The following is a 17,711-nucleotide window of genomic DNA, read 5'->3' as shown; positions in this document are numbered from 1 at the left end:
GGCTGTTACTGCGGCTCGTCCCCGCTCTGCGGGGCGCCGGGCCTGCGCCAAGTCGCGTCCTCTGTGCGTCCCACGGTCCGGAGGAAGGAGCAGGGGACCCTTCCCGAGTTCGGGGCCGGGAACCGCCTGGCAGCTTGGGGCTGGGGGAGTGACCTGCCCCGCCCTCCTCCCTCCCGGCAGGCGCAGTGTTCGGTGCCTTAGGTCCGGACCACGTCTCAGCACCTCCACTCTCCTGCCTGGCCCGAGCCCCCGTCATCTCGAGCCCCACTGCTCCGCTTCCCTCCGCCTGGCTCCCCCTGCGACGCCTTCCCCATCCAGCAGCCCGGGGGACCTCGTTGCACCGTCAGCCCAAGCCCATCCTCCGCCTGGACCTTGCAAGGCTGCGCTTCGTGTACAGAATACTAGACTCCAACCCCCTCGCCAAGGCCTCTCCCTGGTAGTCACACATCACGAGTCCGCACAGGAGTGTTTATCTGCCTCCCCGCGCTGGGGTTGCTACTCTCCATCACCCCACTGCCTGCCAGCGTTTGTTCCTCGCTGAAACTCATTCTCGCCCTGGGGCTGTTTACATTTTCTGTTTCCTGAGCCAGGGGTGCTCCACCCACCTGTGTCTCCGCGTTTCATTTCTTTCAGGCCTCAGCTCAACTGTCGCTGCCTCTAATAGGCCTTCCCTGGCCACCTTATCTAAAACGGCACACCCATCGGTCCCCATTCCCTTCCCCTGCCCCTTGAGTTTTCATAGCCCTCAACCTCTCCCTGGCATTTACCGCGTGAATTCCCTCTCTGCTCCCACCTTCCCGTGTAAGCGGTGTGAGCTAGGCACCCTGCCCACCTTGTTCACCGCTGTGCACGTGATGCAGTACATTCAATGGTTGATGAATGAATAAACAAACAAACCCACTACATGTCAAGATTTCCCAAGTCTGAAGTTCTTTCAGGGGTCTTCTAAAGGACAGAATTTCAGGGTTAAAAAAATTAATAATATTGAAATTGTATTGGTAGTTGTTAAAATGATACAAGGAATTGTAAATAAAAGGAAGTTATAAGATTTTTATAGAGGAGAGCCATTCACCGATGCATGAAGTTAATATTTACTGGGTGCCTGCTTAGGCAATGAGCGGTCAGGGAGGAAGGATATCCCTGAAGAAGATATTAAAATGAGGTTTGGAGAGAAAGTGGGAGTTAAGGTGAGGGGTGATTCAGCAGTTAGGGTAGACCTGTGATCACACACATTCTTAAACGTAATTGTGCCCTTTTGAAAACAGGGTTTGTAAGGCTTTGCAATCAGATAACTTTTCAACACAAACTTCTGTTGGTAAAGGCAGGTATTGTGGAAATATCATAAACAGTGACCACCCACAAAACTGAGTTTTAGAGGTAGTATGCACATTTAAATAATGATGCATTTTTGTGTAGATCTAATCCACAAAATGTGTGTCCTGCCCTTTCCCTGTAGTATCAATCCATTCGTTGAATTAAGCCCATTTTAAAACATTTCATCATACGGGTATCTCATACAGAGCTTATTATTCCCCTAAACACTGGCTTTCAATTTTCTATTAAAATGGCTATTTGAAAAGAGATGTATAAAAAAGATCTATTTTAAAAGTGTTTCGTGCTTTTTTCCTGAGATGAAAACCCAAGTCCAAGCACAGCTCTTGAAAAGGCCAGTGACCCGTCATGACTATTTTTTCAGTGATGAAAATTTTCAGACAGAGGCATGGGACACTGAAGGGCCTACCGTCTAGATTTAACAATGGGTAGCAGTCTGCTGTGTTTGCTGTCTTGTGTTTTGGGGGGCAATCATCTTAGGTGTCCTTTTCTGCTGTTGTTTTGGGTTAATTTCCCTATTTATTTGCAAACAATGGTAAGTATTCTTCAGAGACCTTTCTGGCACTGATCTTTACCCTTTCATTTTCCCAACTGATTCATCTGCTCCTCTTTCTCTCCCCTGAGGACTTGATTTTCTTTGAGTAAGTGTCTGTGCCCCAAGTAAAACGAGCACCCTTGCATTTAAGTTTCCTGTGATTGTGTAGGTCATTGGCGGTGGGCAGTTTTAGCCCGGCGCTGGGTCCTGGCTTTTCTGAGCATTCTTTACAGTCCTGAGATCTTCAGTTTTCAGAACTTTAACAAGTCACTTTTTTGGTTTCAGGGCACACCAGCTTCCCTGTTACAGAACCATTGATTGTCTTAGAAACCTTGTAAGTAGTAAGTAAATACCGGTAGGGTCTGTGTGTCCATTGTTTCAGTAATGGAGGAAAGTGTCCTGTAGTGAGTGTTGTGTTTGCCTAGAGACCTCCCCTTTGACGTGCCCGAGGCAAAGCTGGGAGTAGAGACCTGGAGTATTCGGGTGTGATAAGAAAGTACCCTGGTCATTGCTGAAAAGGAATAGTGCTATATGGTGCCTCAAGTTGCTTTCAAACTGAAGGGATATGAGGGGATTGCTTCAAAACTGCAGGAGAAACACCGACAGCACCTTCGCTGCAAAGGCTAACCCAGAAAGGCGGGGCTGGGGGGCGGGGCCGGGGCGGCAAGTACTGAGCTGAGCAGAGAGAGCTCAAGTTCCTTGGGAACTCCACACTTAGCCACTAGAGGGCGAGGCACACGGAAAACCCCCACCTGGAGTCCCAGTGCAACCGGCCCTACTCTGACCTCCCTGGGATGGGCGGCCGGGAAGGCACCCAGTGTATTTCTATAGATGCATTGGTCCCCCAACAACGACACAGCTGCCCAGGGCCATCAAGTGGGCCACAGCTGGTCCCGCCAGCTTCTGAGGCAGCTGTCCCAAGCTGAGCACACAAGGAGGGGAAATGGAGGCCCCGTTGGTGCTGGGCACATCGTGGGCATGACGCTGCGTCCTGAGCTTCGCCCACACGGGCTCATCGCCACCTCACAGAAACCGCCCGGCAGGAGACCCCGCCATCTGAGGGGGGACAGGACACACGTGAGGTCCAGGGTCACAGAACTGGAGTGTGGGGAGCCAAGACTCTTTTCTTCCTCAGGGCTCCCACCAATCACTTCCAATTGAAACGAAACCATTGCTTGACCTTCCCTGGGTTCTGGTTCCTCCTAGTGGAGTGGTTGGAGCGGCGGGATCTTCTTGCAAGACCTCCTACCTGCACTCCCTGAATGCCCCCCATGCCCCCTGCCCCACCATTTCTCTCCTTTCTCTCCTGACCAGGCTGCAAAAAGGCAGGAAACGCCATTCTGAACGTGATGGAGCTGGGCAGGGGACGTACCGGGGTTCGTGGGCAGCCAGCAGCTTCTCACTGATCGCGCGGCGAGCAGTGTACTAACTATGCTTTCTCTCTCTCTCCGCGCTTACATTAAAGAAAATCCACGTAAATAAAACAGCTCAACAGAAAATCTTAGTTACCTGACAGCTTTATTCGGGGAGTTACTCTGAAACGGGGCTGCATTAGGGGCGTCGGGCCAGGCCTCCGTGGCAGGCCCATTTCTGGTGTGTGTGAGGACGCCGAGGTCCCACGCCACGGCTCAGGCAGCCTATTGAGACGCCACCCTGGTTGGCACAGGGTGGTGGTCACATTGCAGCCAATTCTATTTTCACTTGGGCAGAATGACCAGAGAAGGCAGGTATTTCAGAAACCTGGCGGCGTGCTGAGCTCCCGGACCCGAGCTCTGTGCGCCGTGCTGCCCCGTGAACCGGCCCCGCTGGTGTCTGGGTTACGTGCACAAAAACTTGTGGGGTCCCCCACCCGGTCCCCAGTCTGGGCGGCAAGCAGTCTGCTCCACTTATGGGAGCGTTCCTCCCCTCCTCGAGGCTCTCGGAATCTTCTGGGGAGGATGGAAACAGGAGCTAAAGCAAGACGAGGACGCTGGAAAGAGACACGGATCCACAAAAGCAAAGCCTCGAGGGGAGGGCGGAGGCAGAAGGAGAGAGGGAGAGACGGGAGGTTAAGCCATGCAGCCGCACAGCCAACGGAGAGAGACGTGAGAGACACACTGGGTAAAAGACCCAGCCAGCTCCCTCCTTCGGTGCGGCAGGTGAGCCCGCTGCGCCCCGCTTGTAGTGAGCCCCGTCAGTGTCCAACACCTTGACCGTTAGGGTGCGTTCACGCACTTTTGCATACATCAAAAAACGTGGCAAATCAATCTAATAGCAAAATCAGAGGGAAAAATTCCAATTTTCCCATAAAACACAGACAATTGTTTTCAGCCCTGTATAGAGCTTTGGTTGCCAAATGAAAAGCAAACAAACAAAAAATCATCCTGCCACAGGATGTTCCAAAAGCCTAATTCATGAAAAAGAGACAGTTTATTTTATGTTTAATAAAACGTTTATTAAGGTGGTAACACAAGATAAATCATGCAAGAGCTCAGTAAAAACAAAACAAAAAAACAACAAAAAAAAGTAAGAATATGAGGAATGGTGATTGGTTCTGCCAATTTAAAAATATGCAAATCAGTTCTGTCCCAAGAGTAATTTGAAAAACTGTTTGAACCTGAGCCGGCCATGGCTGTGTCGTCTTCGAGAACTGCAGACCAGAGTGACGGGGGAGCACTTGTGTCCCAGTCCTCAGGGGAGCCGAGTCCCGGATCCAGAATCACCACCAGTGTCCCTCGCCTCCCACGCCGCACGGCAAGCAGCCAGAGCCCCGCCCACCCACTGAGCCCTTTGACACCCCTGGGGGGTCTCAAAGGGACGCTTGTTAGCAGGGCAGCAGGCAGGCACCCTTGGTGACTCTTAAATGAGACCCTGTCTGCACTCAGAACCTTAAAATGCTTGGTAACAACCACCGAAGTACTTGCACGTCACCTCTACCAGCCTCAAACGTAGTGTCGCGGGTCCGAGGGAGGGTGTCCACATCCGAGGGCAGAAATGTGAACAGACACACCAGGCTGCCCATAGTGTTTCAGATTTCAAACGAGCATGACTCATCTTTTGGCTAAAAATAAATATAGTGGAATGCAAGTTCGGTAGATGGGTGAATATATAATCTACCAAATGTCAAGGAATACAATTTCATCACAGACATTTCAACAATTTCAAGGAATTAAAAAAAAAGTTTGCACAATTTCTCACAAAATCATCACTTTTGGAACTACCCCAATTGAAGCTACACACTGAATTTATTAATACAGCATTAAGTTTCTTTGTGTAAAAAAATCTTTGTACATAGTAATAAAAAAAGATAAGGCAAGATGCATCAAACAGAAACCTCTGGGTCTTCTTCTCCGGGCTCTCACGCAGCCGCGGGCATCTGGCTGCAACGCAAGAGCCGAGTTTCGGTTTCCCGTGTCGCGCATCTCGTGCCTTCGCTGCGGTCGGAAGTCTGGCCGAGCACCCCGGAGGACAGATGCTGGGGACGGGCTTTGGCACTTACGCTGGCAGGCTGAGCTTCTTCCCCTTGAGTACTGGGGCCGGAGAGAAGGGAGAGCGAGAGGTCACGGCACAGGCGGGCTCCGGTCTCCTCCCCCCACCCCCGAGGCCCGCCACACTCAGCACACCACAGGGCGGGTAAGGGCAAGGACATGAGCTTCCGGCAACCAACAGCCATTGGATTCGGGTGTCAATGGAAACACAAACGTGACTGAAATTATCGCTAAGTTGTAGCAGCCATCTGTTTTCGTGACGTTCTCCCCTAATCAATACACAGCAAACGGACCGTCCCTACGCACAGAGGTCCACACAGCCTGGATATTAAAGAAGAGGCCAGAGGACACGCGTGCCCCGGAGCTGGCAAGTCCGCTCTCAGGACTTCACTGTAGCAGCCGCGGCTCTGCGGCTCCAGCCCGGGGCGCACAGCTGCGGCTCGGGGGCTCCTGCGCCCCGAGGGCTGCGGCCGGAACCCCGGTGCGTGCGCACAAACACACGCTCCTCCCGAGCCGGGCCCACCGCTGGCCCCGGGGCTCTGGGCAGGTCACGCGTTCCACGCTCACGCCGACGTGACGACGCGCGCACACAGGGACGCCGACGGAAGTGCCAGGTCTCCCGAGCGGCAGGACGCGGTGGTGGCCCGAATGTGCACGGGCGGGGCGGGGCGGGGCGGGCGCACTGCGGGGGTACGTGTAACAAACACTGCGGCTGCTGGAACCGCGGAGGTTTCCAGTGACGGACGTGAAAGACCGTCCGTGGGGAAAGCAGTCAATCACGTACCCGCTCACGTGCATGGGGAGAGGCCTGGAGTCACATTTACAGAAACATGACCAGTGGTCTCTGAGGGGCAGGACTTCAGGGGGCTGTCTGTGGAATTACTAGTTCTAAGTGGACTTTTTACCATGAAGACACGCCACTGCAGAAACAGCACCGCCACAGCCAAAGAACAGACAGAGAACCTGACCCAGAACCGAACCCAGCGCTCGCTGAGATGGTTTCCCATGGCTGGTCCCGCCCCACGGAGCGGGAGCCGGAGCAGGAGCGCGCGGGCCTCGGGAACAGGGCCGGCGGGCGGCCGCCTACCTTTCGTGATGTACAAGTAGAAGAAGTCGCAGTACAGGATGGTCTGCACCACGCCGGCCACCACGGCGATGAGGTCGAAGAAGCCCTCGAAGTAGAAGCGCCAGATCCAGTTGACGAGATAGAGCGCGCGGTAGAGGCCCAGGAAGAACAGGTAGTGCGTGGTGATGGTCTCCGCCTCCCCGGTCTTGCTGATCATGAAGAGCTGCGGCAGGATGGCCACCGACTCCAGGTAGATGGAGAAGGTCCACAGAATCTGCGGGCGCACGGGCTCGGTCAGCAGCCGGGCCCACGCGGGTCACAGCAAACGCCCCTGCTGCGCCACGGGGTGGCGCCGCGAGCAGGGGCCGGGCGCCCGCGCCCGGGCCGGAGGAGCTGAGCACCGTCGAGAGGCGCAGACCCTTCAGCTGCGTTCCCGAGGTGCACGTTCCGGGTGCCAGGCTGGGTCACCGGGGCACCTCCGCCTCCTTCCCTGCACAGACCTCTGGGGTCTGCGTGTGCGACGTTCCCCCCGGGGAAGCGTGTCCCAGCCTGGACCCAGGGACCCGAGTCAACGCCGCTTTCCGCCAGGGCGACCACTCTGACAACCAGGCTCCCCCGCTCCCTCACTGCTAACTTCCCTCACCAGCCGCTCTCCTGTCCAGACCATCCAAATCGTCTATTCTTCCTACTCTTTAGGCATTTTTGATGTGGTTAAAGGAAAGGGGTAAGAAGTCAGAGTTGTAACTATGCAAACTCTGCCCAAACTCCATTCACGCTGAGGACAGAGGGGCTCACAGGTGGCCCCTGGAGTGCTGTAAAGGCCCAGGCACTCAGAGCGCCCCCAGAGGACCGACAGCAGCGCGGGCACTGAGCCCCAGGGTGCGGAGGGAGGGCCCGGCACGGAGGAGCGGCTGCGCCCCGCACAGTGCCGGGGCACCACGCAAACTACGTTTCCTAGAGCTGAGGGGTGTGGCAGCAGAGCCGCTCCCGGGGTCACAGGCACGGCCTCAGCGTGCAACACCTGCCCGTCAAGGGGAGACAGAGCTGGGGATCACGCTCATCAAACCCTCAGACAGGCTGGGGCGCGTCTGGGGCCAAGGAAGCCAGGTTCGCACTGCAGAGGAGTCAGTCAGGCGACAGCCTGACGGCAGACACCCAAACACCGGGGGGCGTGACTCCTGCCCCCGATACACCAACAGTCTGCGCTGCACCAGAGGCCTGCCAACCGGAACCAAAACAGACACCCGGGCAGAGCAACCCCACGCTACCTGCGACAGGCCTATCTCCCCAGGGGACCGGACGTGTCCACCGAAAAACCGCTTTACGGACCTCGAGAGGAGAGAAGTCGTGGTTGACGAGGAACGAGAGGCCTCCCACAGGGACCACCAGAAACTCCACCCGGAAGGTGTCGTGGTTGCCGTCGTACGTCGCCTTGAACTTCATGTAGATCAGGTACACCGTGGCGTAGGAGCAGGCGATGTAGATAAGCTGCGGGCAAGGGAACACCACCAGGCCATCAGCGCCTCCCAGTGCTCCCACCCCCCGGCTTTCCGCAGCGTCCATGCACATACGCCGCGTGAACGGAACCACACAGCCCGTGGACTGGCAGGCCAGCTTCCTTCAGTCGGCTGCCTACACCCGAGCCCCCACCCCCACCCCGTGGCTGGTGCGTGAGCAAAACGAGCGGCCCCTGCGGTGCGGGGCAGGGGCAGCGGCAGAGCCCGCCCGCGCCCCCGGTGGCACCGGCCGTTCCCAGCCTGACCGATGCTGCCACAAGCGCTGTGTGCGGGCTGTCGTGTGGCCTTTCACTTCTCTTGGTGAACACCTAGGAGTCGGGTCCCAGGTCGTATCTTAAATGTAAGTCTAAATTCATAAGAAACTGCCAAAGACAGTATTTTTAATCTCACTTTAAATTATTAGAATGCTGCGTAAGGGGAAAAAAAGAATGCAAAGTTCGATGCAGTCCAAAACCAAGGTCCTCCCTTCCAGCACCGCGGTGGTGCTCAAGGCTCTCTGAGATAAAACAGCGCAACTCCCGTTAAACTGTGCAGTGATGGTCTTCACTTAAATTATGTTGCTTTAACACTGAACGCTCAGGTAGCTGCTATGAAACTCTGTCCGGTAATTTAACAAGAGCAAACCTGAAAGTAAGTGAAAAGGAAGTAAGTGTAAAACGCCGCTGCCTGCAACAGGAGTGACTTCAGCCGCACAGCAGAGCTGCCAGGGGCTGCCGTGACCTGCCGTGACCTTGCCCACCGGAGAGGCCAGCGCCGCCAATTCGTCTGACCCCGAGGCCGAGCCTGACCTTCGGAAGCTGTGCGGGTTCTCAGACTGCAGAGTCTGAGGCCCAGGAACCCAGGAGCAGGTTGGCCCGGGAACCCAGACAACCGGGCCACCCGCCGCCCTGCTGGCGCGACTTTCTAGGACAAGTGTCTCCCAACACCCAGCTGGGCGGCGTTTGGGCGAACAGCCTAGGACAACGGAGCGGTCATCGAGCCCTCACACACTTCGACGCAAACACAGACACCACACTGTCCCTGGCGCCTCGTGAATGATATCTGCCAATAGTCAAAAGGTATAAAAATTGTTGCTCATACCCATCCACACACCAAAAAACTACCAAAAAAATCAAGAGTGGTATCTGATACTGTCAGAGTTCTCGCCACACATAAATACAGGTACACACGCACATGAATAAAATAGCATACAAAACCAATGCACACAGAGTCCCCCACGGTGGCCAAGGCGCACGGCAGCCAGCCCGTGGCCTGCCCGGACCACGTCCACGAGGCTCAGCAGCCGCAGGGGACAGAGCCCCTTCTCCTCCCGCCATGGCTTGGCGGGACAGTAGAAAGCTGAGTGTGTACAACTCGACTCGCACCCCTGACTTTTCGGGTGTGCTTGGAAACCAGGACCAAGCAGAAGGAATGCTCCGAAAGCCAGCCACCTGCCGGGGGGGGAGGGCTTCTGGCCCACACCCTAAGGCCTGCAGCTTCAACCTGCCTGGACAAGCGGCGACGCGGGCCGTTTTAAGCCAACTTCCTGATGACGAGGCTCCTGTCGCCCGCTGATGGGAGCGTAACGATTCCAGGCAGCAGGCTCCCGCGCTGCTCTGCCTGCTCTGACCCGGGCGCACGGAAACACCTCTGGGCACCACGTGTGGGGGAGCCGTCTGAAATGCCACGCGGCGGGCTTCGGCGCGAACACCACCGCCTTGGCTGCGCCGATAACCAAGCGCCCGCGCTCCACCCACGAGCTCGCTGGGCAGCTGAAGCGTGAACGAAGGCGAGAACCAGACTCCTTCAAACACTCGCCCCGGACCCGCACTGTCGTCTCCCTCCCGGCGCCCACCCCAAACCGCAGCCGTCCGTCCGGCCGGCCGTGGGACGACTGCTCTCCCCCAGCAGACCGACCTCTGCTTGCTTTCCGCCCCGCCCCGGTGCCGGGGAAGCGCCCGCTCCGTGGGCCCTCGGAGCCGTGTGGCAAAACTGAGGCTCCTCTAGGCGCGGGGCGTGTCCCACCAGGAGCCACACGGGATGTTAGGTGTATGTGGACACTCCGTACTTGAACAGTTACATGTCTGTTTTAACGTGGGCTCGGGAAAATGCACGGACACCAAAGGCACCGTGGATCTGACGCGGAGGATAAATCACAGGTTTAAAACACGTGCCCGGTAAATGATGGCACAGACGCGTCTGAGCTTGGCGAGAGGAATGCACACGCAGCGGGGGTCTAAGGCACACGGACCGGTGGGAGAGGCGTGGACCTGACCACAGCCCCTCGGCAGCAGAAGGCGGCGTGGAGCGAGGGACCGGCTTTCGCTCCTCGTCCCGGACCAGGAGTCTGCGATTTCCCACTCACTGCTTGAAAACTCACGGTTACCTCTCTTTCTTACAGGGTCATCAAGAGCGTTCAAGTATGTCATATTCAAGGAGCTTAAGGTTAAAACGTTTCTAAGTGCAAAGCATTTAATTAAAAAGATATTGCTCTGAAATGGAAAAAATACCCTCAATGGTAAGTTTCCACAGGCCTGCGACTTACGCGCGAACTGTATTCCACTGGAAGCCGCACCTACCTTCATAGACGTGTTGTACAGCGAAATAAACGAAGTAAACAGATCCAGGTAACGAGTTGTGAAGACCAGTGCAAAGAGGAGCTGGCTCTTCCCGGAGATGCCTGCGGAGACAGCGGAAAGCGTCAGAACGGCGTGAAGAGCTCCGATCCCTGCCGACAACACTGTGCAGGCGCGGCGTGGGGAAAGGGGTGCCCGCCCGGGGTCAAAGGCTGCCGCGGGGCTGACTCCGCACACGAGTGTCCGTTCTTCTTTCCCTGAACGTCCCCGCACACGCTCCTCTGGGGAGGCTCGGGGTGACTCCTGCGAAGTGACCCGACTCTGCCGGAGCCAACACGCCAGGCTGTGCGCTGCTCCAAAGAACATTCGCTTCTCAGGGATGTCCCTCCGGGGGGGGGGGCTCTGCCGTCACTAGTGCTGTCACTGAGGCACCTTTCTCTCCGTCAGGAAGCAAAAGCCGATGGCGACAGACCCGAGGACCGCACGGGACTCCCAACGGCTGAGATGGGGACCCTGCTCAGAAGGGGTCCGAGCAGCAGCCCCTGGTACGGCCTCCAAAGTGAGTTTTTGCGACAGCAGCATTTACTTGGACATGTGACGACTTTTCAAAATTCCACCTCTTAAGACTCACCGCACGGCCTGCCTTGCCCCTGCACAGCCGTCTTCGAAAGCCGCAGGCTCTTCCCCTCCCCTCGAACGTGTCCCCACCTCCACCCACCGACCCACCCCCAGAGCACCGTGGCGGCGCATCCGGACTCGGCAGAGGCCGTCTCGGTCACACGGTGCGCACCGGGCCTTTCCCACACCTGCCTCTGGCCAGATACTCCTGCGGAAGGCCAAGCACTCGGGGTTCCAGCTGCCGGAGGCCGAGCGAACATGCTAAGGAACCCGGGCCTCCCTGCAGGCCGGAAGCCGCCCACCCTCGTCGACACCGGGAGCCTCACGCCACCAGACTTATTTAAGCGTGTTTTTAGCAGCTATGTCACTGCACCCCCAAAACCACATTTCAAATAATAATATTTTACAGAGCAGTTTTGCAGCCTGTTGAAGCTAAACACCTGGCTCTAAGGATGTTACTCCCCGTGTCTGGCTACCTGCAGTTCAAGCCTGCTCACAAAAACACCCGAGCGGAAACCGAACCCGGACCCATCAGTAATGGTAACCAACCGCAAGGGCTAAGGGTGGAGATGCGGACAGTACGCTGCTGTTTTTGCTTCCAGAAAGGAAGACCTCTCCTTTCCTGCCAAGGACCCCCGTCCCAGGGGAGAACCGAAGAGGCTGCTGGGGCACAGACAACAGGAGAGGAGACAGGGCCGGAGGGGGGAGGACGGGGGCCCGTGGGTCACATGTGACGTCTGCTGGAGCCTTGAGAGAGAATTTTCAGTTAATTGCCTATTTGGTTCTTTCCAATATTTTAACTAAAAAACCCACAGTGTACATATGGGCAAACGTTGTGCAAAGGGTCTATTCCAGCGGAACCTGGACAGCCAGGCAGGTCTGACATCCTGTCCTCACTTCCTGCGTCCCTACACTAAACACCAGGTTCTGCCGGGGCACTGCTGCCACGCCCCTTTGCCACCCAAGTCACACGTCACCTCCTCTGGAAAGTCGCCTAGGGAGACCCACCCCTCACTGCTGTTCATTCTGCAACGGGAACGGCCTCACGCCAGCTGCGGCCACGGCTGCTAGGACCGTGCTCAGAGAACACAGGGGGTAAGCGAGTTGCTGTCTCCCCCCACCCCCCACTAGACACGGGGTCTCCAAAGGCCGGGACCTGCCTTACTCCATTTGATGTCATCTGTGCTGAGCACTGGGCCTGACACTCAGCAGGGCTAAGGAAGTATCTGCTGAATGAATGAACAAATGGGCAAAAGAAAATGGAATTCATTTTATTTTTATGTCACGGGGTAATTTCTCCTTTTGTGGTATTTTGGGGCAATACTTCCGAAGAGTTCCTAAGTCACACTGTGTCTCAGACTGCAACAGGCGGTGTGCTCCGGGCTTCGCCCTAATTCACTGCCAGCGACGGTGGGAGAGCCGCGGGAGCAGAGCACGGGGCAGAGGGCGGGGACAGGCAGCGTGTGTCCTGGAGCTTGTCCCGTGGGGCAGAATCCACCCAGGAACCGCCATGCTGGCATCCGAGGGCGCGCACCCGGTGCTACCTTGTTCCTCCTGGCCTGGGATCCTGATAAGCAAGTAGCAGCTCTTCCCTTTAAACAGGAGAGCTGTCCTGTCTCCGCGGGAAGGCAGGAGTCCCCGCTGAAGACACAGGGGCAGGGGCGAGAACCTCCTTCCTGGAGGGAGGCCTGCCGGGAAGCCAGGGGGGCTCCTGTCATCCATTCCTTCTTGTTCTGAGACCCAAGCGTGTCAAGGCTACCGGCTCTCAAGAACACTCACTGCAGCGTATTCCGTGCTCTTCCATTAAACATTCCAACTGGGCTAAACTAGACGGAACAACAGGCAAACAGACCCTTTAAGGCCCTTCCCACCTGCGTTTTGAGCGCGAGCTCCCAGGCCTCTCCGAAGCCCCTTTGCTAGCTCGTCCTGTCCCACGACCACGCAGCGCTCTGTCATTCCTCTGGGAACCGGCAACTCCGTCCATTTTTCCAGGTTTCTTAAAAAAATTTTATTTGTAGGACTATCTTATTATGGATATGAACCCTTTGTCACGCCACTATACTGCCGACTGTTTCTCTCAGTTCCTTGTTTTTTTAACCTGGATGGTGTTCTGCGTCAGTTAACCTGGGAGGCGTCCCACCGCGGCTGGTTGCCGCGCCCATCCCGGAGCAGGGTGTGGGCCACACTCGGGCCAGCGTCTGTGCCGGGCAGCACAGCCGTAGCCCCTGCTTGGAGGGCTCTCACACGCCGCCGGCTGGGCCGCCAGGGAGCCTGTCCGGGCCCTTCCTGCCGCCTCACAGTCACAGGGCTGACTGCTGACACGGTTTAATGCCCTATTTTTAAAATCTTTATATATATACATATATGTATTTTTGTGTGTGTGTGTGTATATATATATATATTTTACTATTTCAAGTAAATTGCAGCTTTCTTGAGAGCAGAAACTTGGATGCCTACAAGCTGCTGCTCCGAATTGTGTCCCCAGTGCCTTGCACACAGTGGGTGGTCACTAAACGTCTGAGAGCAATGAACCCTTGAGAGGCTGGCACTCAGGGACCAGAGATGACAGCTGCTACAAAGAGGGAGGCTGGGAATGTGACTCGAAAGCTTCCGGAAGTGCTCGATGACAACAAAAGACTAGGTGTTTTCCATTTCCTTCAGAAATAAGACGGGCAATCGTGAGACATGCAGGGACACAGCGCGCCCCGGGCACGCGTGGCAGGACAAAGTCCACAACCCGCACAACAACGATCTAGGCAACACGGGGGGCGGGGCGGACTCGGAGAGGACGGATCCCACTGCGGTTTCAGTACAACAGACACTGTTAGTGGCACTGTTAGTGGCTCTCGGCCCACGGGAAACGCGGCCCGAGCCCTTCACCTACAGACCGGCCTTGCTCTTCCGAGGCTGCGCAGCGCGTGGGGCAGGGATGGGGTGACGGCTCGAGCGCCCTGTGGACCCAGCTGTGACGGTCGTTCAGGAATGTGAGAACCTCACATTTCACTCGGGTGCCCTCTGTGTCGACAACGGCAGGCACAGGCACAGGACAACGCCAACACAGACGGGGCTAGACCAAGGCCAGCTCCCCGGCCCCACTCTCGAACTGGTCCCGTCAGGCGGCCGTTCCCGAGCGAGACTGTCAGGAACGCCAGCTCCCACTTCCTCGCCGGCCGGCCTCGCCCCTCACCTGCCAGGTGGAAGCCCTGCGGGTCTGCAGCTGCGGGCGTGTTCACAGCGGGTGCCAGACCCCCACGTGAACCCCAACGCGGGCACCTCCAGAGTGAGAAGCACAACCGGGATATCCGTGTCTCCTGTTCCAGTTATCTGAGAAACTCGTATCAAATTCTGGCTCTTTCAAAAGTCTCTAAACAACTTTTGTAATTTAGGATGGAAAAACAAACCAGCTAGTCAAATTTAACATTTAATTCTGAATAAATAACCTTGGTGATGTTGACTTTTGAAAGGCCAGGAAATCTCCAGGGTACGAACCAAATGCCCCTGAGTCTGACAGTGAGAACCGTTTCCCGACGTCCTGCAACTGCAGACTGACCCCAGGAATACTGGGCAAACACACACGAGCTTAATTCACCGACTTACCTTACTAATTCCTTTGGTCGGAGCGTTTTATATTTTCCTAAATGCTCCTCAATCTCCCAAATGAAAACAGTATTAAAAAACAAACTAAACGAGAAAAAGGACTCATGGACAACGGTGTGGTGATTGCAGGGGGGAGGGGGGTATAAGAGGACTAAATGGTAATAGGCAAAAAGACTCAACAAAGGTTAAATTAAAAAAAATTTTTTAAGGAATTTTCTGTCTGGGGTTGCCCCAACTTCCCCCCAACACCTTACTTCAGATGCACGTTCAGGAGACGCCGCGCTCCAACCTCACAACCTGGCAGCGGCGGGGCTCCCAGACACACACGCAAGAAGACGAAGAGGCGCATCCGAAAATGATGGAGCAGAAATGAAGATCACAAGTAACGTTCCCCGTCGGGGAGGGGGACAAAACGGGTGGCGGTGTCCTGAAGGCATGAACCCCAGTCATAAAGGCAGGCAGGCCCGGGGATGCGGCAGTGACAGCAGTAGCGGTTCTGCACGTTTGAAAGTCGCTAAGACGGCAGACCTTAAAAGTTCTCATCACAAGGGAAAACATTTACCTGCCTGTGGTGACAGATGTTAACTAAACTTAGTACGATAATTATTTTGCAAAACACACACATATCAAATCATTACAGCTGCACACATAAAACAAATACAATGTTGCACGTCAATTACATCTCAATAAAGCTGGGGGGAAGAAAAACATCTTCCGAGTACAACAAAAAAGACCTGAACGACTGGTCTGGCATCAGATGTTTAAACTGAAGTTACTCAGGACAGAATAGACAGATACTTCTTCAGAACCCCTAACTGCAAGTCACCGACCGCCCCCGTTTCGACCCCGGCTCTCCCACGGTGTTCTCGCCCTCCGCAGACTCGGCGCCCTCGTCCACAGGATGGGAACAGTGGCACCCTCCTCACGAGGTCATCTTAAGGACTCCGTGGAAGGAGCCGTACAAGGCACTTAGCTCACTACCTAGTACACAGCAAGCACTTAAATGTCAGCTATGGCAACCGCTGCGATCGCTCTGCTGCCACCAGAAATCACACAACTGAACGACTCTGAACTACGGACACGCTGAGAGATCACCTTCAAGCCTGACACACTGGTTCAGACCCTGGACTTTGTAACACCCATTTTGATTGCTCAAAGGTCTTTTTTGTTTTTGCTTACTTCCTGGAGCTCAGCTGCGCTCCGGGGAGAGGGGTGAGGCCTGAGGACAGCGGTCAAAGATGTGCTGCTACTTTAGACGTGGGAGTTTTTAGAAATCAACCAGGTAAATGGAATCTCTGCCACCCGGGTCCTTTAGGACTCCATCCTTGACTGCCTCCGCAAAAACTAAGTTCTCAAATTCATCAAAAGTTATTTCACTCTGGCCATGGCACCAAAAATAAGTTTAAGGAAGCATTTTTAAAAAGTTTCCATTCTGAAGCCCTGGCTGGTATGGTTCACTGGATTGAGCGCTGGCCCGAGAACCAAAAAGACGCTGCTCTGAAAGTTTGAGGGTTAATAAAATGTAAAACTCCACCGCAGCAAGACTCCTCTCACCGCCTCCCAGCACTGCAGGCATGGAATGGGTACTCCCGGGGAGGGAGTCGCCAACTCACTGGTGACGTGGAGCGAGGGGTTCCAGGAGACCACAGGAGACCTCCGCGGGGTCCTGCGGGCGCCGCAGGTTTCAGAAAACCCGTTATTAGATGGAGGCACTCGGAGCTCGACAAACGAGTGGGTTTCACAAAACAGCATTAACTGTCCCCAGGAAGTTCTTGAGAGACCTCCCCACACCATCTCCCATAGCAGGCGTGATCCTGGACCCGAGAGCTCGGAGCAGAGCCCTCAGAACTCGAAGGCCAGGCCTGACCCTAACCTAAGGGGCCAGTCCTCAAATGGGTAGGGATCGGAGCGAGGTGACCTCTCCGCATCCCCGCCCCACCTACCGCACTCGCACGGGCCTGGCTGCCACGTCAGGCGGAGTTGGCAGCGGGTCCGTCGCCTCCTCCTCCCGCCCGTCCCATTGATTCGCAGGGTCCTCGCACCTCCCGACCCTCACCCGGGCCCCGGCCCAGGCCCGAGCTCAGGCCCGCGGTGAGACGCCCACCGAAGCCCAGGGCGGCGGGCGCGCCTGCCCGAGCCCCCATCCCGTGCCGCCATCCCAACTTTTCAGGCAGAACAGGGCTCCCCGCTGTCGGGTCGGGGCCTTCCGCTCTCCGACCGCTCAAGTTCGGGAGCCGACCGAGTGCGGAGCGGGGCCCAGGACCGCGACATCTCGCCCCGGCCTGAGAGCCCACCCGGACGGGTCGCAGGCCCCCTGGGTCCCGCCGCCCGCGCAGCCGCCGGGGGGCGTGTCGGACCGTGCAGGCCTGCAGGCAGCTGAGCGGCCGCGGTCGGCGGGTCCCTCCGCACAACCGGGTCCCGCAGCCGGGCCCCGGCCCGCCGCTCACCGGCGCAGGAGCGCGTCTTCCAGATTTTCAGCAGCAGGATGACGATGGCCGCCAGGTGGGACAAGTCCCCGGTCAGCCGGAAGATGTTCATGGCGGCGGCGGTCGGCGCGGCTGCCCCGGGGCTCGGCGGCTTAGGCGAAGGCGGCGACCACTAAAAGGAAGCGACGAAGATGGCGAGAGCGGGCGCGACGTGGCCGGGGACGTGGCCAAACTGCCGGCGCGCGCGCGGGGCAGCCTGGGAAAGCAGGCCGCCGCCAGGCCCCGCCCAGACCCCGCCCCTTAAAGGGGGCGCGCCCGAACGCCGGCCGAGCGTGGAGCCCTTTTCCCCGGGCTTCCTCCGGAGGACCCCGACTCCCCTCCAACTTCCCCCTGCGGAGTTTCCGGCTTCTTGAGTGCCAGCGATTTCCTTTAATTTTTGAGATAACACTCCCTTGTGAACGAGTTTTTCCCTTCCACTAATCTTAAGAGCTCTACAGGTTTACTGTATGAAAAAAAATGTAGGAAACAAATAAAAATTAATCCGTGATGGCATCTTTCAAGATAAGATCTGTATTAGGGGTGTCCGGGAGGATGCGGC

The 17,711-nt window shown here is 56.4% G+C and overlaps 1 protein-coding gene across 1 annotated transcript; it reads right to left on the bottom strand.

Annotated features, from left to right (window-relative positions):
- Nucleotides 1-5,191: 5,191 nt before the first annotated feature.
- On the bottom strand, nt 5,192-17,358 carry KDELR2 (KDEL endoplasmic reticulum protein retention receptor 2). Its single transcript, XM_045826330.1, has 5 exons — nt 17,135-17,358; nt 10,476-10,576; nt 7,730-7,888; nt 6,422-6,674; nt 5,192-5,376 (listed from the first exon to the last, which is right to left on the bottom strand). Exons 1-5 carry the CDS (start codon nt 17,223-17,225, stop codon nt 5,342-5,344), a joined length of 639 nt encoding a protein of 212 aa, XP_045682286.1. The 5' UTR covers nt 17,226-17,358; the 3' UTR covers nt 5,192-5,341.
- Nucleotides 17,359-17,711: the final 353 nt, after the last annotated feature.

This window comes from Phyllostomus hastatus, unplaced genomic scaffold (assembly GCF_019186645.2).
Source record: "Phyllostomus hastatus isolate PE091 unplaced genomic scaffold, TTU_PhHast_1.1 phas_contig_150, whole genome shotgun sequence".
Classification (NCBI taxonomy): domain Eukaryota; kingdom Metazoa; phylum Chordata; class Mammalia; order Chiroptera; family Phyllostomidae; genus Phyllostomus; species Phyllostomus hastatus.
This window is presented reverse-complemented; position numbering and strand designations above follow the sequence as displayed.

Excerpts from the sequence above, each read along its gene's own strand:
- KDELR2 (XM_045826330.1), bottom strand. The coding sequence starts at position 17,225 with ATGAACATCTTCCGGCTGACCGGGGACTTGTCCCACCTGGCGGCCATC. Across the intron at positions 7,889-10,475 it reads TGTACAACACGTCTATGAAG|CTTATCTACATCGCCTGCTC; the intron begins GTAGGTGCGGCT and ends CCTTGCCCGCAG. Across the intron at positions 5,377-6,421 it reads CTACTTGTACATCACGAAAG|TACTCAAGGGGAAGAAGCTC; the intron begins GTAGGCGGCCGC and ends CTCCGGCCCCAG.